Below are 26393 nucleotides of genomic sequence, written 5' to 3' on the forward strand. Positions count from 1 at the left end.
TAAACAAACCATCACCAGTTGTCAGGTGGTGGCAGGGGATGAACACAGAAACAAAGACATACACACACATAAGTATATGACAAGCTTCTTTCAGTTTCATCTACCTAAGTCCACCAAATTCACTCACAAGGCTTTGGTTGGCCTGAGGCTATTCTAAAAGAAAACACTTGCCCAAGGTGCCACGTAGTGGGACTGGACCTGGAACCATGTGGTTGGTAAGCAAGCTACTTACCACACAGCCACTCCTGCACCTATAGCTATTCAATTTTATTAACTTACTTTAATTTAGTTTTATCCATTTGCCAGTACCGCCTGACTGGCACGTAAAAGCACCCACTACACTCTCATTGTGATTGGCGTTAGGAAGGGCATCCAGCTGTAGAAACTCTGCCAGATCAGATTGGGGCCTGGTGCAGCCATCTGGTTCGCCAGTCCTCAGTCAAATTGTCCAACGCATACTAGCATGGAAAGTGGACATTAAATGATGATGATGATATTACTATATCTCTGTCGAAATACACTGCCATTGTTTCAATTAATTTTGTGAATGATAAAGAATTTAGTAAAACAATTAATATTCAGCTGGTGTTTGGAACATAAATTAAGGTAGAATGTTGAAGGATGGTTTTAATTTAGACTAGCAGTATCGCTCGGTGTTGCTCGGGTTTGTAAGGGAAATAACTATATAAGCATTTTTAGAGATGTAAAGTATAATAGCCATCTCAATATGGCTAACCACAAAGGATGGGGGTGTTACTGTAGCTTTTTACGTTCTGAGATTTAATAATACATTTTTAGAGAGTTACTTCCCTTATATAATAGCAAAAAAATGCATTAAAAAATGGGAGAAAATGATGGTAAATTTTTTTTAAAATCATAGACTCATCGTAGACGCACACTAATACCCAGAAGGGCTCGATATGAATCACGACTATAAGATACCTGGTTTTGGTTACACTGCACCGCAAAATGTGGGAGTAGTTAGGAATCTAAATTGTAGGAGACAGACACCACACAACTTCAGTTATATATATAAAGATTACTTGTTGGTCTCAGGCGGATTGGTCTTAAAAGTGTTGAGGGATGTCAAGGGGACATAATTCTGGACCATTTATTTTAAATAAATGGTTGAAATAACTAATTAAGGATGGTGGCTTGTTACATTCATTACAATCTCCTTCCATTTTGTGTCTGTGGTGCTCTGCTATCCAGCAGCACATCAATATTTGCACTGACGTAACATGGTGTAGCCTGATGAGCTGAGAGGTTCTCTTTTGGCGTTTTGCAGTATATTAGAGATGTTGCAATTCACACATCCTTGCCTGTACGATGTTACAATACAAGAAAATCTCCCAAAGAAATGATTGTAGTGACACCATGTAATCCAGTCATTTGTTATTCTACAGCACACTGAAGTTCTCTTCAGCATTGGATACTCTTAAAATTGATGATTACCAACCACCACCTGTGGACTTTCTGAATTGTTTACCTGTTGATTTGTGTTTTACCATATAGTCAGTAATGTTATTGATGTGGTGTGCTTCACTTTGATATGCCCTGATCTTTATTGATCTTTTAAATCAATATATATATATATATATTAATAATAATTTAATAAATAAAACATATGCATACATACATACATACATATATGTACATACCTACATCTATATGTATATATACATGCATATATGAGTACAGGACACCACAAATAAACGTAGAACACAACGAGAAACGAAAACATAAAATCAAACAAGGAAACGGACTTTTTTTAACAACGAAAAAACAGAGTACAAGACAAACAATACAAGGAATATTCCCCTTCATCAGCTGCCCCTGTTTCGACTCAATGCGTGTTTCGAAGGTAAGGGCAGAACACGATCCGGCCGAAGCAGTCCTTCCTGCAAAATGAATTAAATAAAATTCTTTTGCAGAGGGGTAAAAAAAAGTGACAAGAACATATATATATATACATATATACATATATATATATATATATATATATATATATATATATATATATATATATATATATACACACACACACTTTTACAAGGAAAAGCTTGACTGTGACTTTGAAGTTTTGGCTTTCTTACCTTTGTCAAACTATCTGATGAAGGCAAGCAAGTCAAAACTTTGAAGTTACTGTCAACCTTTTCCTTGTAAATATTTAATAAGTATGTATTCTACTAAAAGTATTGTGTAATTTTTCAGTTTAATACTAAATTGTTATATATATATATATAGAATTCGACATGAAAATAAGCATAAACATATACACACATACACACACACACACACACACACACACATACATATTACAAGTTCAGGTTTATACCTATAATTCTTATGACCCTGGGATATGTAACACACGGCCTAAATACCAATCTTGAGAAATTAGGCTCCTCAAAACCAGGAAAGAGAAAGCTAATTCGAAGACTACATATCAAATCCATATCCATCATTGGAACTGTAAAAATCTGTAAAACTTTCTAGAAGTTTATCATTTAAATATATATGAGCATGTCTAGATATGCAACTATATGCATGAGAATACGTACAAATCTACACACATGCGCACACACATACATACATACATACATACATACACACACCCTGTTGTTTATGTTGAAATTCTAATGAAGGAACCTTGTGTCTAAGTTAGAAACTGGCTCTTTCTCTCTTGGCAAGAAATCTTGAAATAAAACTGAACAATGACACCAGACACACACACACACACACAGTTAAAACATACGCACACATGCATTCATATACATATGTATGTGTGCGTATATGTTTTACCCGTCGAAACACAATATATTGAGCCAGGATTATTGCTTTGGTCTGTTTAGATTTTGTGGTTTCTTCTTTAAATGACCCAGCAAAGTATTTTTCTGAATTGTGATGCTCTGTACTTGTGCTAGTATCTACTTTATACTAACTCAGTAACACAATAACCCAATCAGTATATCGTTTCATGATGCTATTGGATCGTATGTTGTTATTCCAGGAGTTGTTGTGTCCATTATAAATTTATATGTAATGCCATGTTTGTACAGTAAGGTATGGATGGATGGACAGACGGATGTTTGTTTGTTACTGAGTGACTCAAGAGGCAGGAGTTTTGTGCTTTGGCATTCATCAAATCCATGTTTTCAGTTGTATTTTTCCTGTTTTTTTATTTCGCTAAACTTAAGGATATAAATGTTCACTTTTAACATCCACTTTTCTACGCTTGCATGGGTTGATCTAGGGCCTTAGTACAACACACTTGCCCAAGGTGTCACGCTGTGGTACTGAACCGAAGACCACAGGGTTGGGAAGTAAGATTCTTAACCACACAGTCACCCACCCCCCTTGATACCATGTCCCTCTCTTACTGTCCAGCACCATTTCACTTGTTGTCATTCTTCATCCATTAATATACCCACTCATTATTACAGCCATCCCATACCCCTTCAGACCACCAAATTATCTCTTCACGGGCACTGTGCCCCGCCCTTCTCTCTCCTCCCTGCCCCTGCAACCTACCCAAACACATCCCTCTTTCCCTCCCCCCTGTCAACTGTATCATCATTACTGTCCCTTCTACTTCAACTTGTGCACCTCCCATCTTTGTATCCATCACTCCCGCCATCTGCCCTTCGGCCCTTCCCAATCTTCACAAACGTTGCCTGTCTTCCTCTCTTGCAATTGCTCCTATCTCTCCCTTACTCTGGAAAGTCCACACCCACACACACACACTCCTAGCTCCTCTGTCCCCACTCACTACTCCTCACCTCATACCTTAAGGCGCTACCTCAACCCCCATCCCTCTATCTCTTTGGACTTACCGTTGTTTCATTCTCACTCTCTCCCTTAAATGTGAGCGGCCATGTAGCTTTTCCACAAGAGCCTCTTCCACGCCAAGTTCTTCTCTCACGCCTTAACCCTTTAGTGTTCAGATTATTCTATCAAACATAATGCTTATTGATTCCCATTGATTTGAATTAATCATGCATTATCCCATATCTTCAAGATCTTGATGGTGTAATTACTTAATGTAGAATAACATTGTAGGGTAGGTGTGAGAGCCTGGATCTGGTCAGTTTGAGCATAAAACAGATTAAATATTTTGGCCGGATATGGCCGGTTTAAATACTAAAGGGTTAAACCCCCATCTAACATAAGGGGTTTTATTGACTTGCAAACTGCAGAACGACTTCAACAGTGCTGGTACCACAGAAAAAGGACCCAGTACACACAGGTTTCCTTGCTTAGAAACAGGTGGGGTTTGGCGACAGGATGGACATCTGACCACAGAAAATCTGCTTCAGTTAATTCCATCCTCTCCATTCAAGCATCGGAACATGGATGTTAAAATGATGATGATGATGCGCAAAATGTAGTTTTTATTATTATTATTAACAAATGTCAAAATCTTGCTTTATTATTCATTCACAGGCGTCAAATCTCGTCTTGGACTCCAACGATGTTCAGAAGTAAGCTCCACTGCAGATGACCCCCAAGACACAGAACCTCTCAATGGTGACAGCAGTGGGGTCTTCAGTCGTCTTGGGCGGCCCATACTGAAATCATGAAGTCTCCACTGTAATAAAACCATTGTACATCTTTCCATACAGACCAGTTTCATACACATCCATACACACACACACATACATACATACACTTACAGGTATACACATACATATCACACACACACGCACACACTTATATATATACACATCCACATATTTTGCATTTTTATACAGATCTCACGAATGCACATATTACACAAACACATGCTCACACACACACACAGACACATACATATACATACGTGTGTGTGTACACCAACCATATAATGCCCACCACCACTACTTGCAGTTTGACCAAACTATGCAATCAAAAACTGACAATGTACCATGAAAAAATATTCTCCCCCTCCTCTCTCTCGCCTCCCCACCCAAGAAAACATTAAAAAAAAAAGCTGAACAGTGTTCCCCGCACAATTATCAGTTTACTCTTCCTCCTCCCCGCCCCGCCCCCCCTCTCACTATTTGAGAAGATATATTTATTTAAATTTTTGATGAACAAAATTTCTGCTCTCCTCCCCTGTTTTAATTTCCCCCCTGATTAATTTCAACATAAACAGTCGTCAGCCCCCTATTTTCTTATATTTGTCTGCAATTCATTGCTATTCCCCTTTCTCCTCCATAGAGTTTTCCACTGAAGACAGTTCTGTAACAATGACATTATTCTCCCTTGAAGTCTACAACATCAGAAGCAGCAGCAGACCCTCTACAGACTTGCAAAATTCCTCTTCCTGTGGAAATGGTCTAAATTAGTTGTTACTGTTTTTTTTTTTTTTTTATATTCTTTATTTTTACTCAAATAATTTCTTTTCATTGCTCAAACCAATGATTCCTGCTTTGTAATGCAGATATTTTAGCAACAATGCTGATTGTTCAGCAATTTTAGTTAGATGTCTGCTGAATTGCTCACTATAGTAGTGATAATATGGACAGATGTATGTATGTATGGATGGTCATATATGGTCACCATGTAACAACACTTCAAGGAACAAACAAAGGATGATTTCTTCAAAGTTTGTTAATTAGTTCGTTAAGAAAGTTGAGGAGCAGCAGTAACGTCCTCTGCTAAATGCCTCACACAATAATATTTAGTTTGTTACATTTATGTTCTAAGTTAAAATTCTGCCAGGTTTAACTTCACTTTTCACGTCTCTCTAAACACATTGGGGCCAATTCAGTTAATTACAGGTGTACAAATTAGCAACATGCCACCTGAAATAGAACCAGGACTCTATATGTTATACAGGTATCTCTCCTTGTCGGCCATATGTATTTTTGATTCTCATACGATCCCAGTCGTGGCATTGTGGTTAAGAAGTTTGCTTTATAGCTACATGGTTTGGGGATCAAACCCACTACACTGCTAAGTATCTTCTACCACAGTCTTGTGCTGACTAAAAGCCTTGTAAAGGAAATTTGGTTGACAAAAGCTATGTGGAAACCTGTTTGAAAGGGTTCACTCCTGTTTGTAGGTGGCTGACTTAATCTGGCACTTCCCCATGACCTGTTTTTATGGCCTTCAAGACTGGCAGAAGAAATGGAGAAGTTATCCTCAGACGTGGGACCTAACCCAAATGCTTTCAACAACAGAGCAGATTCCACTAAAAGTCATAGGTATTGCCCTTTTGCCCTTCCTCTTCTCCCTAAACCATAAAGAAAAACAAGAAAACCCCAAAAAGATTTAAAAATTAAGGAAATATGTGATCTACTTTTAATGTAGACTAAAGAAATATATTTTAAAAATTCAGGTTTTATGTGTGTGTTATTACATTTTTTTGGAAAAAAAAATATTTGTTTTTGTCTTAGCCAGAAGTGAAGAGCTGCTACTTCTGCAATAACATGCAATGCCAAAGTGGGGACCTGTATATGACCACATGGTGATTTACTTAAAATATCTCCAGGTGCAGACGTAGCTGTGTTGTTAAGAACTTTGCCTCCCAACCACATGATTCCAGTTTCAGTTTCCTGTGTGGCACTTTAGACAAGTGTCTTCCATTTTAGCCCCAGCCTGACCAAAGCCCTGTGAGTGGATTTGATAGATGGAAACTGTAAGAAGCCTATTGTATGAGTGGGTACATATATGCTTATGCCTCCTTGTCTTGACATCAAGTGATAGTTGTAAATGAGTGTCACTGTTATACAGGCAGTGTCGTTCATTGCCAGTCATGTGTGAAAACCTGTCTGGCTGTGGGGAAATATTACCTTGCATGGAAACAGGTGAGGTTTGGCATCAGGAAGGGCAGCCAACTTAGAGAAAATTGGCCTCAGTAAGCTCTACTCGACTTCTGCAAATGGATGTTAAAACAACGACGATGATCTTCATAAAAAGGCAAGTTTACCTCGATACGCTATCTGAATAGATGAAATGGTCACAGCTGGAATGTCTCGGATCAGGGCTGAGTTAAATGATTTGTATACATCATCATCATCGTTTAACGTCCGCTTTCCATGCTAGCATGGGTTGGACAATTTGGCTGAGGTCTGGCGAACCAGATGGCTGCACCAGGCTTCAATCTTGATCTGGCAGTGTTTCTACAGCTGGATGCCCTTCCTAATGCCAACCACTCTACAAGAGTGTAGTGGGTGCTTTTACATTCCACCGGCACGGAGGCGAGTCAGGCGGTACTGGCAACGACCTCGCTCGAATCTTTTACACATGCCACCGGCATGGGTGCCAGTAAGGCGATGCTGGTAACGATCATGCTCGAATGGTGCCCTTTTACATGCCACCAGCACAGGGGCCAGATAGCCGCTCTGGCAATGATCACGCTCGGATGGTGCTCTTTGTATAGATATACTATGCAAAAGATCTCTGTACAAAATATACAATAGAGTTGTTATAGTTTGTATGCATTGGTTAGTCAAGGGTCATAATAGATGCTTGTCCACAGTTGCATGCTTTGGGAATAAATGTAGTTTTAGATTCATTCTCACTTTATTGTACCATGACTAGATAGATGTCTTTTATTTTGGCTTCAGACTGACCCATGGCTTGTGATTGATGGTTTTGATTGACAAAGTTTAAGAAGGTCATTGTATATGTGTGAGGCATTCCTTCATCTTGACGTTGTTTGCACACATAAAAACAAAGGCCACTGGTTGTACAATGGTGTTTACAAATGGCCTTTAACACACATCCAACCATTGTTGATGTTTGTTGTTCAAAGGATTGGAAGGTTGGAAACTGGTGAGTGTTAGTGACATGGAGAGCATCTGGTTGTAGAAAAGCTGTTTGTCAAAGATTTGTCTGACCCATGCCAGCACACATGGCAAGGTGGATGTTAGTCATGATGATGATGTGTTATTGATAATACCTAGAAGAAGGTTCTTCGTTTCTACTCACCAAAGTGAATGATGCTTTGGCCAAGAGGAACTGATATCATCAGACAGTATCCGAAGATCAGGTGTTTCAACCCTGAACTGAAACACCCTCCCGTTGGTGGGTCAGTCGACCTGGCCAAATCACTGCTCATAATCTCTTCCTGGCCTCCAGCTTAACTCCTCTCGCTTGCTCCATAACCAATAAGAGGATCTTTCTCCTGCCTCTCCCATCCTGTGCTCAGTCACCTTTTGCTCTTTTCCTCTCATCCCAATGGCTGTGAGCATCCTCCATACCTACAGGGCAGGGAATCCCCTACAGCAAACCTCAACTGGGAAAAACCATGACTGCCATCCCTTCTCCCTGCAATTCTACAGAAGGTTCCTTTACTTGGTGCGTTCCCAGTTGTACACCTGGTCACACCCTTCTTCCCATTGGACCGCAAGCCCAGTCAAGATTATTTTCTTATATATTTAAGTGCAAGCGTAGCTGTGTGATAAGATGCTTGCCTTCCAACCACATGGTCCCAAGTTCAATCTCACTGCATGGCAACTTCAGCAATCGTCTTCTATATAGCCTTGAACCAACCAAAGTTTTGTGAGTAGATCTGGTAAGCAAAAACTGAGAGAAGCCTTTTGAATATACATAAGTGTCTGTTACTATCCTGCCCTGACATCACATGATACTTGTAAGCAAATATCACTGTTTTGCAGGGACATATCACCACACTTGGAAACGGGTTAGTGTTGGCAACAGGAAGAGTATCCTACCATAAAAAATCTGCCTCAACAAATTCCTCCCAAGCCATGCCAGCATGGAAAAGTGAACATTAAAATGATGATGTATATATTACATACACTATATTTAGTTATACTATGTAGTTGCTGGCCGTTGTCAGCCTCGCTTGGCCCCCGTGCCGGTGGCACATAAAAAGCACCATCCGTCCGTGGCCGTTTGCCAGCCCTGTCAGGCACCTATGCAGGTGGCATGTAGAAAGCACCCACTACACTCACGGAGTGGTTGGCGTTAGGAAGGGCAGCCTTCTGGCTTCCCAGACCCCGGTTGAACCGTCCAACCCATGCTAGCATGGAAAGCGGACACTAAATGATGATGATGAGTTAGAATATAGAATGTCACATGGTGTTGGCGAAAGAGGCCAATACAATAAGTACTAAGCTTTAAAAGAAAATAGTGCTGGGGTAGATTCATTGAGCAAAAATTCTTCTATGCCCCAGCATGGTCGCAGTCTAATGAATGAAGCAAGAGGGTTAACAGTTTTTGATGCTGAAATCTGCTGATGTTACTTCTATTGCTTTTCATTAGGTCGATATTTAAAGACTGATCGAAAATCTAATGGGTCACGGGCGATTCGAGATCAGGAATTCGGTTTCCCGTCATGGAACGGTTTCAAGAACGGCATGTACGTCACACACTCGAACCACCTCAGCATTTCTCTCATTGCAAAAGTTACACTTAGTCTCGGTAAAAGATTTTTATGTCCTAGAAAATTGACCGTTGCCATTTGAAGGAGCGAAGTGCAAGGGAGGTAACTCTAGAGAAATAAATGCTTCACAGCTGCTAACGTTCAATGGTAGCAAAGCGGCGAGCTGGCAGAGTCGTTAGCACGCAGGGCGAAATGCGTAGCTGTATTTCGTCTGCCGTAACGTTCTGAGTTCAAATTCCGCCGCGGTCGACTTTGCCTTTCATGCTTTCGGGGTCGATAAATTAAGTACCAGTTACGCACTGGGGTCGATTTAATCCGTTTGTCCTCTCTGTGTTTAGCCCCATGTGGGTAGTAAAGAAATAGGTATTTCGCCTGTCTTTACGTTCTGAGTTCAAATTCTGCCGAGGTCGACTTTGCTTTCATGCTTTCGGAGTCGATGAATTAAGTACCTGTTATGCACTGGGGTCGATATAATCCATTTAATCCGTTTGTCCTCTCTGTGTTTAGCTCCATGTGGGTAGTAAAGAAATAGGTATTTCACCTGTCTTTACGTTCTGAGTTCAAATTCTGCCGAGGTCGACTTTGCTTTCATGCTTTCGGAGTCGATGAATTAAGTACCTGTTATGCACTGGGGTCGATATAATCCATTTAATCCGTTTGTCCTCTCTGTGTTTAGCTCCATGTGGGTAGTAAAGAAATAGGTATTTCACCTGTCTTTACGTTCTGAGTTCAAATTCCGCCGAGGTCGACTTTGCCTTTCATGCTTTCGGGGTCGATAAATTAAGTACCAATTGCGTACTGGGGGTTGATCTAATCGACTGGTTCCCTCCCCCAAAATTTCGGGCCTTGTGCCTTGAGTAAAAGAATATCCACTGGTGGTTAATTCGGATCATCACAAACTCAGCCAGTTTAGTTAGCAACCAACTACTATCATCTAGTTCAGAGGTCACCAGACTTTTTTCACAGAGAGAATGATGAGCAAGGGGCCACATAACCATTTTGTTCAAAACCAGTGAATACACAAAAAATAGACAGACCAACATCTTTGTCTACCAAAAAGTTATCAAAGAAGGCGACCTTAGCAATAAGATAGTTATATCACACCCAGCACACACATATCCGAATCTCACAAACTAAGCAGTAAAACAGGCTGGTGGGATTTGGTGTTTAGCTTTTAAGATATCATCAATATTTGCTTTGGAATTGCTGCATCCAACCAAGAGAATTGCTTTCAAATGTTCATCCGTCAAACTCGTTCGATGTGCTGACTTCAGATTCTTTATTTTTGAAAATGTTTGCTCACAGACATAAGTTGTTCTAAAACTCATCATATATATATATATGTGTGTGTGTGTGGAGGCGCAATGGCCCAGTGGTTAGGGCAGCGGACTCGCGGTTTCGATTCCCAGACCGGGCGTTGTGAGTGTTTATTGAGTGAAAACACCTAAAAGCTCCATGATGCTCCAGCAGGGGGTAGCAAACCCTGCCGTACTCTTTCGCCACAACTTTCTCTCACTCTTTCTTCTGTTGGCCTGCTCGCTTAGCCAGCGGGGTGGCGTCATTCGAGGGCTAAAACAATGCGAACGCATTGTGACCAGCGATGTGTAACTACATCTGATGGACTGGTTGGTCACGTGATATATATATAATATGGGTGGCTAATTCGCAATTTTACAACCTAATGGCAGAAATATCTACGTCACTAAAGTGGCAAATGGCACTAATCGGCACCAGTATTGCTAGAAATAAGAGTCAAAACAACTCAATCGTATGTGTATGAATGACTGTTTACATTACAGGTACCCTTTGTTAAAAAAAGAAAACAATGTAGATAATGTTCAGTTAAGTGTTATTTGCATTGTACGATGCAGGTTTACATAATTTTATATAATTTACGCATAGAATTCATTTTGCTACGCTCTGCAGGTCGTTTCTTTCTTCTGATGACACTCTGTTGAGTAGAACCAATCTGCGAATTAGAGAGAAAGAGAAGAAAAACTGTCCACAGTTGTGGAAATTAGCTGTCCAGCGGATGTTAACATAAAGCTGAAGATCAGTGAAAAAGAGAACACCTATGCTGAACTGTTGAGAAATCTGCAGTTACTCTATCCAGATTACAAATTCAGGTTTATATCTGTAATTATTGGGGCCTTGAGAAATTAGGCTTCTCAAAACCAGAAAGGAGAAAGCTGATTCGAAGACTACAGATCCAATCCATCACTGGAACTGTAAAATCTGTAAAACTTTTCAGAAGTTTATCATTTAAATATATATGAGCATGTCTAGATATGCAACTTTATGCATGAAAATACATACATAAAACATACAAATCTACATATACATACATACATATATATATAAAATTACCCTGTTGTTGGTGTTGAAATTCCAATGAAGGAGCCTTGGATCTAGGTTAGAAACCGGTTCTTTCTCTATTGGCGAGAAATCTTGAAATATACCGAATAATGACATGTATGTATATTACTCAAAGAAATTCCAATTTTGTATGATTTTCACGTTTTATTTACAATCTTATAATAATATAGTATAAGACATTATTAGGTAATATAATATAATGAAATGATACAATATCAAATGTCCGTTCTATTTTGAACTAGTACTTTCATGCATTAAACTATGCAATCTTCAGGTTCATGTAGTGGTGACAGTTATGTTTTACAATTTACAACTGTAGTGAGATGGCTAAACTGTGAGCCTTAAATACATTTGTATAGGCTGCAGAATGTTAATTTTTGCAAACTGTATTCTGACCAATCAGTGTGTGGCTTTACTAAATTACTTAACCCTTTAGTGTTTAATCCGGCCCAATATATTCTACATGTTTTATATTCAAACTGGCGATATCTAGCCTCTCACTCCTAACCTACAATGCCATTCTGAAAATAAGCAATCACATCATTGAAACCTCAAAGCTATAAGATAATGCTTGATTAATTCAAAACAATTTGAGTGAAAAAGTATTACATTTAACAGAGTAATCTGAACACTAAATTACTTAAGTTGATTGGTTTTTGGTTTAGGCATCACGGTTTCTTGAACATATCAAGAGACCTCTATTTTGACCCTGGCCAAAACAGTAATTGTTTGGCTATTTTTTAGAAATGTTGCAACCATTTCCCAAAGATTTTTACATTTCACTTATCATCAACGCCATTATAATCTCCTTTATTATCGTCGTCGTTGGTGGTGTTGGTAGGAATAGCCGTGGTTATAGAACTTTAAACCCCAAAAGGAAGATTATTTTTACTGACTTTTCTCTTGACTCAGCTAGTATTTTCCTGTTATCATCATCATGAGCACCTTTAGTATTGTTGTTGTTGTTGTTAGTAGTAGTAGTGGTCGTAGCAGTAGAAACAGTACCTCTAAGTATGAGTATTATTGTTTACTAGCAGTATCGCCCGGCGTTGCTCGGGTTTGTAAGGGAAATAACTATATAAGCATTTTTAGAGAGTTACTTCCCTTATATAATAGCAAAAAAATGCATTAAAAATTGGGAAAAATTTATGGTGTATTTTTTTTTAAATCGTAGACTCATCGTAGACGCGCGCTAATACCCAGAAGGGCTCGATATGAATCACGACTATAAGATACCCACTTTTGGTTAAACTGCACCGCAAAATGTGGGAGTAGTTAAGAATCTAAATCGTAGGAGACAGACACACAACTTCACTTTTATATATAAAGATTTAGCTTGACTTGAATTTATTAAGAAAATTCTTTTCCCTGATTTTTCTCTCAATTTCACATGGACTGTGTAGGTTGCAGAATGGAAATATATTTTCCGACCACATATTGCTAGAAGGTTACTCAAAGGTATCTGACGGACATCTAGATCTCTAATTTGCTGTTGGTACACACGTGAACCTTCTGATAGTGCATTTCCAGTTTGACCTATATATAGTTCTTCACAATTCAGGCATTTGATGCAGTAAATCAAATTTCTGCTACTGCAGTTCATATTTGCATTTACTCTTTACTCTCTTTTACTTGTTTCAGTCATTTGACTGCGGCCATGCTGGAGCACCGTCTTTAGTCGAGCAAATCGACCCCGGGACTTATTCTTTGTAAGCCCAGTACTTATTCTAATGGTCTCTTTTGCCGAACCGCTAAGTGACGGGGACGTAAACACACCAGCACCGGTTGTCAAGCAATGCTAGGGGGACAAACACAGACACACAAACACACACATACATATATACGACAGGCTTCTTTCAGTTTCCGTCTACCAAATCCACTCACAAGGCATTGGTCGGCTCGGGGCTATAGCAGAAGATACTTGCCCAAGATGCCACGCAGTGGGACTGAACCCGGAACCATGTGGTTGGTTAGCAAGCTACTTACCACATAGCCACTCCTGCGCCTATTTGTGAATATTTCCCTGGTTTTTATGTATATATACTGGCCGTTTATACAAATTGTGATGGAACTTATTTTCGGCAAGAGCATTAAAGAAGACCAAACGTAGGATATTTCTGTTAAAAGTACGAGACGATGTGTTTGTTTAATGAATTTGTTAAAATCTCGCAAAATATTGGATCTTTACGAAATTTGGAAATTATATTCTATGCATAAAGGCTATAACCCCCATGACAATTCATAAATTTTTGCTGTTGATGAAATTTTAACCATAGATATATTAGACACAAATGAAGTAATATTTATAAAATTTCATCATCTTACAAGTTCACGGGGACTTAACACCCACAATTTAGTCATTTTATCTAAGCAAAGACGAATACAGTTGTACTCTTGGAAGCTGTAGGATCACCCGAGCATAAAAGATGGGCATTATTCGCTCATTATATTATAGGCACAAGGCCTGAAATTTTGTGGGGAGATGTACCTAATTGATTACATGAATACCTATTTCTTTACTACCCACAAGGGGCTAAACACAGAGGGTACAAACAAGGACAGACAAACGGATTAAGTCGATTACATCGACCCCAGTGCGTAACTGGTACTTATTTAATCGACCCCGACAGGATGAAAGGCAAAGTCGACCTCGGCGGAATTTGAACTCAGAACGTAACGGCAGACGAAATACGGCTACGCATTTCGCCCGGCGTGCTAACGTTTCTGCCAGCTCGCCGCCTTAATTACATGAATACCAGTACTCCACTGGTAGTTACTTCATCGATCCCGAAAGGAAGAAAGACGAAGTTGACCTCGGTGAGATTGGAACTCAAAGCGTTAAGACGGAAGAAATGGCACCAAAGGCATTTTGTCCAAGGCAGGAACAATTTTGTCAGCTCCCTTACCTCACGCACTAAACAACACAAAAACTAATCAAACCTCGGATGACTATTTCACTAAAATAATAAAGGGAAGTAACTTATACGTATTTACGGTATTCTTTTATTCGTTTCAGTCATTTTGAGTACAGCCGCCATGCTGGAGCACCACCTTTAGTCGTACAAATCGACTCAGGACTTATTCTTCGTAAGCCTAATACTTATTCTATCGGTCACTTTTGCCGAACCGCTAAGATACGGGAACGTAAACACACCAGCATCGGTTGTCAAGCGATGGCGAGGGGACAAACAAAACACACAAAGTGTGTGTATATATGTTTCTATCTATCTATCTATCTATCTATCTATCTATATATATATATATATATATATATACGACGGGCTTTTTTTAGTTTCCGTCAACGAAACCCATACACAAGGCTTTGGTCGGCCCGAAGCTATAGTAGACGACACTTGCTCAAGGTGCCACGCAGTGGGACTGAACCCAGAACCATGTGGAATCTCTACCTATGTATGACTGAAGTTATTATCCCTGTCACTGTTAAATTCGCCTTATTGCATGATTTGTATATTCATGAGGCTAATTCTACATTAATACAGCACCTCATCTCTCCGCTGCCGTTCATTATACCATTCCAGAGCTCTGTTCTGCCCGTCAAGATCTACGTTGTCAAATGTGCTGTTTCCTTTTTAAAATGCTATTATCAATGAGGGATATTTCGCTGCTATTTCAAATAGGTTAATTGTACTGGAGGAATATAATGCATCTGCCTTTTGCAAAGTTAATGGCTGCAACCTTAGCAGGCGTCAGAAATAGGGAATCTAGTTTTTTTTTCATTCGCAAAATATGCATTTCTTTAAAAGACAGTAAAAAAAATCTGAAAATCGACTATAATAATGTGGCCTTCTAGCTAATGCCACGCTGTCTGTTGATTGACTAAAATTACCCAAATTTTATATTTTACTAGCAGTATCGCCCGGCGTTGCTCGGGTTTGTGAGGGGAATAACTATATAAGCATTTTTAGAGAGTTACTTCCCTTATATAATAGCAAAAAATGCATTAAAAATGGAAAAAAATGACGGTAAATTTTCTTTTAAATCGTAGACTCATCGTAGATGCGCGCTAATACCCTGAAGGGCTCGATATGAATCACGACTATAAGATACCCGCTTTTGGTTAAACTGCACCGCAAAATGTGGGAGTAGTTAGGAATCTAAATCGTAGGAGACAGACACCACACAACTTTTCTTTTATATATAAAGATATTTTGTCTTTCACATTCTTTTTCATTAACATCCGAATGAGTTATCCGAAACGGACTTAATGCAGTATCCCGTGAAAACATATTTCTTTTTCTGTTACGACTTTTTTCATGTTTTCTTCATTTTTTGCACTGACAAGAATGGTAATATATAATTAAATTAATCATAATTAATTTAATCTCTTCCATGATGCTATTCCCATTTGAAACGATCGTATGCATGGATTAAAATGTTATCAAACTCTTAACATCTCTTCTCCATCTTTAATGGTTTTCTTGAGTTTATAAAAGACTGTGTTCTATAAATGCTCATAATATACCTTATATTTGTATAATTTTTATATTTTTAATGAAATACTTGCAATAGCAGGCCACAAATTTAATATGAAGAATCTTTATTAGAAATCTAACTTTGGACCCCACAAAGTAAAACTGTTCTAAGTGAACTCAACCTTTCTTTTATATATATATATACTCTTTTACTTGTTTCAGTCATTTGACTGCAGCCATGCTGCAGCACCGCCTTTAGTCGAGCAACTCGACCTCGGGACTTATTCTTTTGTAAGCCCAGTACTTATTCTATCGGCCTCCTTTGCCGAACCGCTAAGTAACGGGGACATAAACACACCAGCATCGGTTGTCAAGCAATGCTAGGAGAACAAACACAGACACACACACGCATATATATATATATACATATATACGACGGGCTTCTTTCAGTTTCCGTCTACCAAATCCACTCACAAGGCTTTGGTCGGCCCGAGGCTACAGTAAAAGACACTTGCCCAAGGTGCCACGCAGTGGGACTGAACCCGGAACCATGTGGTTGGTAAACAAGCTACTTACCACACAGCCACTCCTGCGCCTTATATATATATATATATATATAATATATATATATATATATATATGGTATCTAAAAGATACCATTATGCTAGATATAGCAGTCAAAACTTGACTTTAAAACCACATCAAGTATTCCATACAGCACCAGTCCTCAGTCAAACCGTCCAACCACTGGTGTTGTATGAATATTTCATGTGGTTTTAGAGTCAAGTTTTGACTGCTATATCTAGCACGATGGTATCTTTTAGATACTCTTTATCATAATTTTAATAATAATTATTACCTATGAAGATTTTATTCCCATGCTAGCCACTTGATATGATCGGTAATTTAAATAACGATCTTATCGTTATATATATACATATACATACATTATATATATATATATATATATATATATACAAAAAGCAATAAAGATTCAAGTTAATTTAAATGAATTTACTTGAATATGGTACCTAACTTAGATGCACCAAAAAAACTATACTGTTTTAACAATACAGTAATGTGGGGTGATTATAAGCGAGAAAGAAGCAACAAGAATGGATAGGTTTTTAGTACAATCGTTTCATACAAGGACAGGCTTTATTAAAAGTTGCAAAAATTACAGCATATAAACGTGTCCCGTACTCATCAGCTAAAATACATGAGTTCTCTAGACTAGGATGTCTAGAGAACTCACATGTATTTTAGCTGATGAGTACGGGACACGTTTATATGCTGTAATTTTTGCAACTTTTAATAAAGCCTGTCCTTGTATGAAACGATTGTACTAAAAACCTATCCATTCTTGTTGCTTCTTTCTCGCTTATATATATATATATATATATATATATATACATGTCAAGACGCATGGCTCAGTGGTTAGAGCGTCGAGCTTACGATCGTGAGGTTGTGAGCTCGAATCCCGGACCGGGCTGCGTGTTGTGTTCTTGAGCAAGACACTTTATTTCACGTTGCTCCAGTTCACTCAGCTGTAGAAATGAGTTGCGACATCACAGGTGCCAAGCTGTATCGACCTTTGTCTTTCCCTTGGATAACACTGGTGGCGTGGAGAGGGGAGGCTGGTATGCATGGGCGACTGCTGGTCTTCCATAAACAACCTTGCCCGGACTTGTGCCTCAGAGGGTAACTCTCTAGGTGCAAACCCATGGTCAGTGTCTGACCGAAGGGGGTCTTTACCCCCTTTATACATACATACATATATATATATACATATATATATATATACATACACATATATATACATATATATACATACATATATATACATACATATATATATATACATACACATATACATACATATTTATATATACATATATAAATAAATATATATATATATATATATATATATATATATATATATATAATATATATATATATATAATATATATGTATGTATATATATATAAAGTTAATCCAAACATGAAAGCACAAAAAAAAAACACAACAACGCGAGGACGTGGAACAAATATAGTATTATTGGACGTTCAGGAAAGAAGGAGGGCTTAACGTTTCGTCGGAAACATAGGAGAAGGAAAGATCCAGAGAAGGGAAGACAGAGGAAAAAAAAAATATATATATATATATACATATATATATGTGTATACCGGTGGCACGTGAAAAACAACATTCGAGCGTGGTCGTTGCCAGTGCCGCCGGACTGGCTCGCATGTAGGTAGCACGTAAAAACACATTTGAGCGTGGTCGTTGCCAGAACCGCCTGACTGGCCCTTGTGCCGGTGGCACGTAATAACACCCACTACACTCTCGGAGTGGTTGGCATTAGGAAGGACATCCAGCTGTAGAAACTTTGCCAGATCAGATTGAGCCTAGTCTAACCTCTGGCTCAGGTGCAGCCCTCAGTCAAAGTATCCAACCCATGCCAGCATGGAAAGCAGGCGTTAAACGGTGATAATGATATCTCTTGTTTCAGTCACTTGACTGCGGCCATGCTGGGGCACCGCCTTTAGTCGAGGAAATCGACTGCAGGACTTATTCTTTGTAAGCCTAGTACTTATTCTATCGGTCTCTTTTTGCGAACCGCTAAGTTACGGGGACGTAAACACACCAGCATCGGTTGTTAAGCGATGTTGGGGGGACAAACACAGACACATATATACATATACGCGACGGGCTTCTTTCAGTTTCCGTCTACCAAATCCACTCACAAGGCATTTGTCGGCCCAAGGTTATAGTAGAAGACACTTGCCTAAGGTGCCACACAGTGAGACTGAACCAGGAGCCATGTGGTTGGTAGGCAAGCTACTCACCACACAGCCACTCCTATACATACATATATATATATATACATACACACACACACATTTACCTTCTGTAGCGCAACTCCTTGTGAGTTTTGAACCAGCACTCTCAGATTTCCTCAGCTCAAAACCACGATCGCCCGCACCACCGCCGTATAAGGCATAACGCCTACGCAAATATCGCCCGACCAATCAGCACTGGATCACGTATTATGGTTGATCCGGAGAACTTCAAAAGAAGTATACGAATTTTCCCCGCCAAAAAATTTGATCAAAAATAGTGAAAATTTCGACGATCTCCATACGAAACAACGTATTTTCTCTGTTCAATGAGCTGCTTCTACCGCGCTTTTCCGCCTTTTTACATATATATTAATGATGTGTTCAATAAAAGGTACCAACGTAGAATAATTATATCGAAAAACACACCCATTATGTGCAGTAATTTATAACTCCTACTTATTTCGTCTTCAAGAACTATGAACTACTTTCGTAAATTTATCTTAACATGTATTACGCATATTTCCTCACTATTATGTCGATTGTTCAATTTAATTATTTATTTGTACGCATGTAAGTATAAGCGATGCGGGTTTAATAAAATATTAGTGTGCGTTATCCTGGTCTTCACACGCAACCCATCTAATATTATCAACTAACAACGCATCAAAAACACAGCTTCCACAAACATGTTTAACTTTAACCTTTTTCCTTTTCTTTTATGAATGTTCTAAATAAAACTCATTACTTCTCTCTTTCTCTCTCTCCACACACACACGAATTACCATTCCCGTTTAGACTTGTAGCTACGATCTTTAGAAGAGAACTGATGCTGCTGCGTAAACATTAATTTATTGTAAATAATTTAGGCGGCAGAGGTTTACACTTCTGATAATACGTAGAAAATTAATAGAACATTATATATATATATATTTATATATACTTACTTTATTGTTGTGTTATGTCCTATATATTTACAACAAAATCAACTGAGGCAAGATTGCTAAAAGCACCGATATCAACAAATTAATGATAAAATTATCAAATGTAGATTCGTCGATCGCGTTGAAAAACAAACAATAGTTACTGGATGTATGGTTTAAAGAAAGTATAAATGTTTGATATTAAACGACTGCTTTTAAGAACACAAAATTATGTGGGCTCAACTGAAGGTTTTTCTGATTCCTGTCCAGGTAATTCCATTGTAACGTCACTTGATGCTGCAACGCCCATCATCAACTGATCGTGGGCCAGCATCATTGAGACAACTTGATCATAAGAAGGAGGTAAAGAATCGTAAGGCGGATCAGTTCTTGACAGTGGACAATAGATACTCTGTAACACTTCTTGGTAGGAGGGCAGTTCTGCTACGCCAGCTGAAGACCAATTTGTATCAATGTTATTGTGAATAGTCTCTATGTTGTTGCTTCCATCTTCGACACGATTTCCACCGTTTTCGTCGATCGGACAAACTGTTTCTTCTCTACGTTTTTTCGCGATCAAAAACTGTTTAACTGACACTATCAACATTAGAAATGACAAAAGCAACAGAAACGGACCTGTGATCGATTCCCAGAATATGATATTCCATTCCAACCAGGTGATGATTATTCCCAAAAACAACAAAGTAACTGAAACTTTTGCAAACATCATTGCAAGTCGGAATTCTTTAATTCCTGGTTCCTGATCCGTGATGTTGTCAGAGGAAACATTCAGCTGGTCGACAAATGCCATCGCGTGCATCTTTATCTTCGAGGTTAATATTTCCCTGTCAGGGGGTGCCGATTTCTTTCAAATGAAGGGATAGGTGCCCGTAAATTTATAAATTTATTCTATTTTTGCCAAACACTTGGCATTCAGAAGTCATTCTTTGAATCAGTTGTTTTACGAGATATTCTCATTGAATATGATACAACAATGAAAGAAACGTGTGTGTGTGTATGGATGTGTACATATTTTTTTTTCGTTGATTCAAAACGTTAAATAGCTGCAAAATAGTAAAGTGTTTTGTTTTATTCTACATTTCCAGGTGGTCCTCGAACAAAATGAAAATTCAGCATTTACATTTTATCACAAATTTCAACTCAGAAAACCTTTTTATTTTCAGGCACCCTTTTTTTTTTTCTTCAATCTCTTCCGATCATCAATGAGATTTTCATGTCTACAGGAATTCGAAAAAAAAAAAAAAAATTCTTGAAGTTTGTTTTGTTGTTGTTTTTTAAAATCCTTTGAAGAAATGCGTCCTTAACGCCGACCTCAAACGATGTTCTGACGTCGTCGTCAAAATCTGAAACCTAATTTCTCTTCCTCTCTCACACAACTGCGTTCGTTTCCGCTCTAATTTCCCAATAAACAGGTCTACTGGCCGAAATACCAACAAACTTGTGTTTAAAAATATGTTAAACAAGTGACTGTTGCAGACGAGTATCACCGCTATTTCCAGTTGTATTTCATCTCCACAATTGCCAGAATTATTGAATAACACACACGACATAACAAATAAGTTGTAATGCAAACAAATCCCATTTTGGCGAAGGTAAAGAATACGCACACCCGGTGTTTAGGGTCAAGGTTTTTGTTTCACCGAAAACGGGTAGTGGTGCATATTCTTTACCTCCGACCCCATTTTGACACAGCAACTCTTCTCAACGAACGAGGGAACGTCTACAGTAGCTCAACCTGCTAGAAATAACAACCAAATCATACTCTACTGTCTATAAAAAAGAACACGTCGAATCATGCAGTCCTGGTTACAATATTTGGAAATAAACATGGGATGATCAAAAATCTACTCAATCAAGGGTGACCTAGGGCTAAGCAACAAGAATTCTTCCTTGCCAATTTTGCTTTCCTTACTTCATAGCAGAAAATATTTTAACATTTCAATAACCGTTTCCTTTTTATTATTTGTTTAATTATGAATATCTTTTAGAAAAAGAAGAGTACAATTTCAGTTGTAGCAGAAGCATGTTCACTCTTTACCTTTAGGTATCCACATTTATGCCTCTTTACCTTTAGGTACCCGTTTTGGTTCATCCCTTGATGGTCCAGTCCACCTAGCTTTATGCAGGCTGTCCACCCCTTAACATGATCGACTAGTCAAGCATCCCAACATTAGCTATTTAGGGGAAGCTTCTCCCCACTAATTCCTTAGAGAGGTGAGTTGCAACAAGTGAGTTTGGATCTTCGACATGAGAGCAGTTTTATTCCATTTTGCTGCTTGAGTGAGGAGACAATTGTAGCAGGATTCCTTGATGCCATCCACGCTTGGTGTTTTTTTCCAACGTTCATCTTCATCTTTAAGCAGCACTTTGAAATTACAGATTTTGATAGATTTATCCATGTTATACCAGTCACTGTATTTCCTTTTACTTGTTTCAGTCATTTGACTGTGGTCATGCTGGAGCACCGCCTTTAGTCGAGCAAATCAACCCCAGGACTTATTCTTTGTAAGCCTAGTACTTATTCTATCGGCTTCTTTTGCCGAACCGCTAAGTTACAGGGACGTAGACACACCAGCATCAGTTGTCAAGCGATGTTGGGGGGACAAACGCAGACACACAAACATACACACACACACATATATACGATGGGCTTCTTTCAGTTTCCTTCTACCAAATCCACTCAGAAGGTTTTGGTCGGCCTAAGGCTATAGTAGAAAACACTTGCCCAAGGTGCCATGCAGTGTGACTGAACCCGGACCATGTGGTTGGTAAGCAAGCTACTTACCACACAGCCACTCCTACGCCTATAGCGGAATAAATGTTGCAGTCAATTTTATCATGTCTTCGCATTTCTTGATGTTCTTCATCCTGACTCTTACTAACCCAGGTATACTACTACCAGGGGCCTTAGCAACATTACATCATTTGGATGGATGGAAGCACTCCGTCGGTTATGACGACGAGGGTTCCGGTTGATCCGAATCAACGGAACAGCCTGCTCGTGAAATTAACGTGTAAGTGGCTGAGCACTCCACAGACACCTGTACCCTTAACGTAATTCTCGGGGATATTCAGCATGACACAGAGAGTGACAAGGCCGGCCCTTTGAAATACAGGTACAACAGAAACAGGAAGTAAGAGAAAGTTGTGGTGAAAGAGTACAGCAGGGATCACCACCATCCCCTGCCGGAGCCTCATGGAGCATTTAGGTGTTTTCGCTCAATAAACACTCACAACGCCCGGTCTGGGAATCGAAACCGTGAGTCCGCTGCCCTAACCACTGGGCCATTGCGCCTCCACCCTTAGCAACATTACATCATTTACCACCTCACTAAACAGTGTTTGTCACATTGCACTCGACTTCCTCCTCTAAAAGACCGTTTAAAGAAACCAGGGCTGAGAGACAACTTGTTAAGAGGCTGACCCAGTAACGATTCAGTGTTTCAGATCACATCATTGTTGATGTACTGTGATCCAGGAATACGGGGAGTGACCTGAAACTGCTTGGTCTGAATAGCTGAAAATAATTTGTTCACCACTTCATTAGGTATCTTCAGTAAAGTACAGCTTTGTACCAGCCAGCTGTAGGAGCACTTGTATGGATTCCGTGTACTTTGTAGACATTTTCAAATCCTATGAAGGATTTAGTTTGGAGAGGAAAAGTTTCCATTCCAAAATGTTGAACTGTCCAAAGATATATATATATATATATATATATACAATTGCAGCGTGGAAGGTGTTTAAGAAACACAAAAACCGTTAGATTCACTTCAACATTTAAATTTAATTTGTCAAAATATTTTCGTTGCTTTGAGACCGCGACTTGTTCCCTGACAATTTAAATGTTGAAGTGAATCTAACGGGTTTTGTGCGTTTCTTAAATGGCTTATAAACACCTTCCACGCTGCAATTGTTTTCGTTCCAGCACACAATCTCAGATCAAGTCACTCGCTATGCAAGTATATCTCCATATATATATATATATATATATATATATCCATATATATATATCCATATATATATATTATATATATATCCATATATATATATATATATCCATATATATATATATATATGGTTTTAGATGATTTCATACCAATTTTGGTATGAAGTCTTTAGAATTTTGCTCAACTTAACATATTTGCTATGAACAATGAAGTACCTTAAAAGCTCTTTGACCGTTTTCACACTTCAGCTTAATCTCTTTGTGCTGGTAGATTTGTAAGAAAATAGAACGGAGATTTTGCATCTCAAGACACTTTATGAACTTGATAAACTTCCCTGTGACTCAGAACCACTATGTTACCGTTACACTAGCTGGAAATAGCAGTCAAAGCTCCTTCAAATCACATACTGCTCTAATGTTGTCCTGAGTGTTCTGTGACTGAACAAAAGGCAAGGTTTTAACGCTGGAACATCTTTAGTCATTAGTCAGGACTGACCTGGGACTAAACAACTTTAATGTAACAAAGAGCTTTCACTCAAAATACAAAAACTTCAAGTCAACAAGGAAACATTTGTGTAGTTGTTCAACCTCTTAAAGCAATTACACCTACCATCTTCAAAATGGTGATGATACATTGCGTAATGTAATACTAGAAACACAAAGCTTAAAAGAACTGGATGATCATAGCTACAAGAATGTCTTAAATTCAGTTGCAGACTCACCACCAAGGCAGTTCATAAATCCAGTATATTTATTCCTGGCGGTTGTACTTCTTCACTGCCAAAACAGACGAAATCCTCCAGATGATTTCGTCTGTTGAACCATCCTGGAGGGGGGGGGGCTTCAAAACCAACAACAACAACACTGAACACCTTTTTGGTCTCCATGTGTCCAATACACGTGGACATGCCTACAAAGTCAGAAAACAACACAGCTCCCATGACTTTCGGAAACATTTTTTCACGCTCAGAGTTGCTGAAGCATGGAACAAACTGCCTGCGTCAGTTGTTGACTGCCATGACACTGCATCCTTTAAGGCCCTCATGCTTTCCGAAATCTGCCGAAACTACACCTGATTATACATACACTTTAGATGAGTTGTAGTGTACCTGAGCACTGTACACAATGTTTTTATTATTATTATTATTATTAGAAGGCTAAATACCATCTGGATTTTCACTTTGCTTTGGTGATAAATTCCAGTAAGACTGAACCATGTCTGTAGCTATCACCTTGCTTCCTAAACATCTAAATTTTTTCTATGCCATTCACAATATCGACCCTTCCTTGATTTATTTGAATTTATTCCGATAGACCATTGAGTTAATTTCTATTTTCTTTAAAAAAAAAAATTTTTTTTAAATACAGCAGTGCTGTCCCAATCATAATAATCTCTAAGGCAACCAAATTTAATAATCATCATCAACGTTTAACGTCCGCTTTCCATGCTAGCATGGGTTGGACGGTTCAACTGGGGTCCGGGAAGCCAGAAGGCTGCACCAGGCCCAGTCTGATCTGGCAGTGTTTCTACGGCTGGATGCCCTTCCTAACGCCAACCACTCCGAGAGTGTAGTGGGTGATTTTATGTGCCACCGACACAGGTGCCAGACGAGGCTGGCGAACGGCCACGCTCGGATGGTGTTTTTTATGTGCCACCGACACAGGTGAAAAAAAAAAAAAACACCATCTGAGCGTGGCCGTTCGCCGGGGAATAATATTAATATTACCAGAAAATAAGGAGGGATTTTAACTCAGCCAGAAACTATCACAAGGTATTGTGATTGACATTACTCTATCACTTGCTACAAGCTGCTATATGGTCATTTGACCTGCTACGAATAGCAGCCAATTCAGCAAAAAAATTGCACCATAGTACTTTCAAGAGGTAAAAGAAGGTGTAGATTGAGTGATATGATTCAAGCTTACAATGTCTTTGGGAAAGACTGGATGAACACCTGTCTGTTGACGCCTAGGGCTAAAACAACAACAACAACAAAGTAGTCACTGTTTTCATGTCCATTTTTATTTTACTTCATTGATATAACAATAATTAAGAGAGAATTGGGTTGTTTTTTTTTTGGTAATTTTTTGTTCATTTTGTTATGACTTTGTTCTTTTATTTTTAAAAACAATACTTGATAACTTTCAAGTCAGTTACCTGAAATTTTGTTTAGCCGTCCACTTTCCTCACCAATTTCTTGTGTGTGTGTGTGCAGGTGTGTGTATATATGTGCTTGTGTATGTATATATATGTATATATATATATATATATATATATAATACCTATTTCTTTATTACTCACAAGGGGCTAAACATAGAGAGGACAAACAAGGATAGACATAGGTATTAAGTCGATTACATCGACCCCAGTGCGTAACTGGTACTTAATTTATCGACCCCGAACGGATGAAAGGCAAAGTCGACCTCGGCGGAATTTGAACTCAGAACGTAACGGCAGACGAAATACCACCAGGCATTTCGCCCGGCGTGCTAACGTTTCTACCAACTCGCCGCCGT

At 38.8% G+C, this 26393-nt stretch overlaps 1 protein-coding gene across 4 annotated transcripts in view; it reads left to right on the forward strand.

Annotated features, from left to right (window-relative positions):
- LOC115213068 (uncharacterized protein C19orf47 homolog) overlaps positions 1-6328 on the forward strand; it is a 29545-nt gene extending 23217 nt beyond the window's left edge. For 3 of the 4 annotated variants that reach the window (XM_029781978.2, XM_036504190.1, XM_036504191.1), the window contains one exon: positions 4444-6328. In XM_029781978.2, coding sequence (XP_029637838.1) covers positions 4444-4580 — 137 coding nt within the window. In that variant the 3' untranslated portion in view covers positions 4581-6328. The remainder of the gene's footprint in view (positions 1-4443) is intronic. The other variant, XM_036504192.1, reaches the window with a different exon arrangement.
- The last annotated feature ends 20065 nt before the right edge of the window (positions 6329-26393 follow it).

This window comes from Octopus sinensis, linkage group LG6 (genome assembly GCF_006345805.1).
Source record: "Octopus sinensis linkage group LG6, ASM634580v1, whole genome shotgun sequence".
Classification (NCBI taxonomy): domain Eukaryota; kingdom Metazoa; phylum Mollusca; class Cephalopoda; order Octopoda; family Octopodidae; genus Octopus; species Octopus sinensis.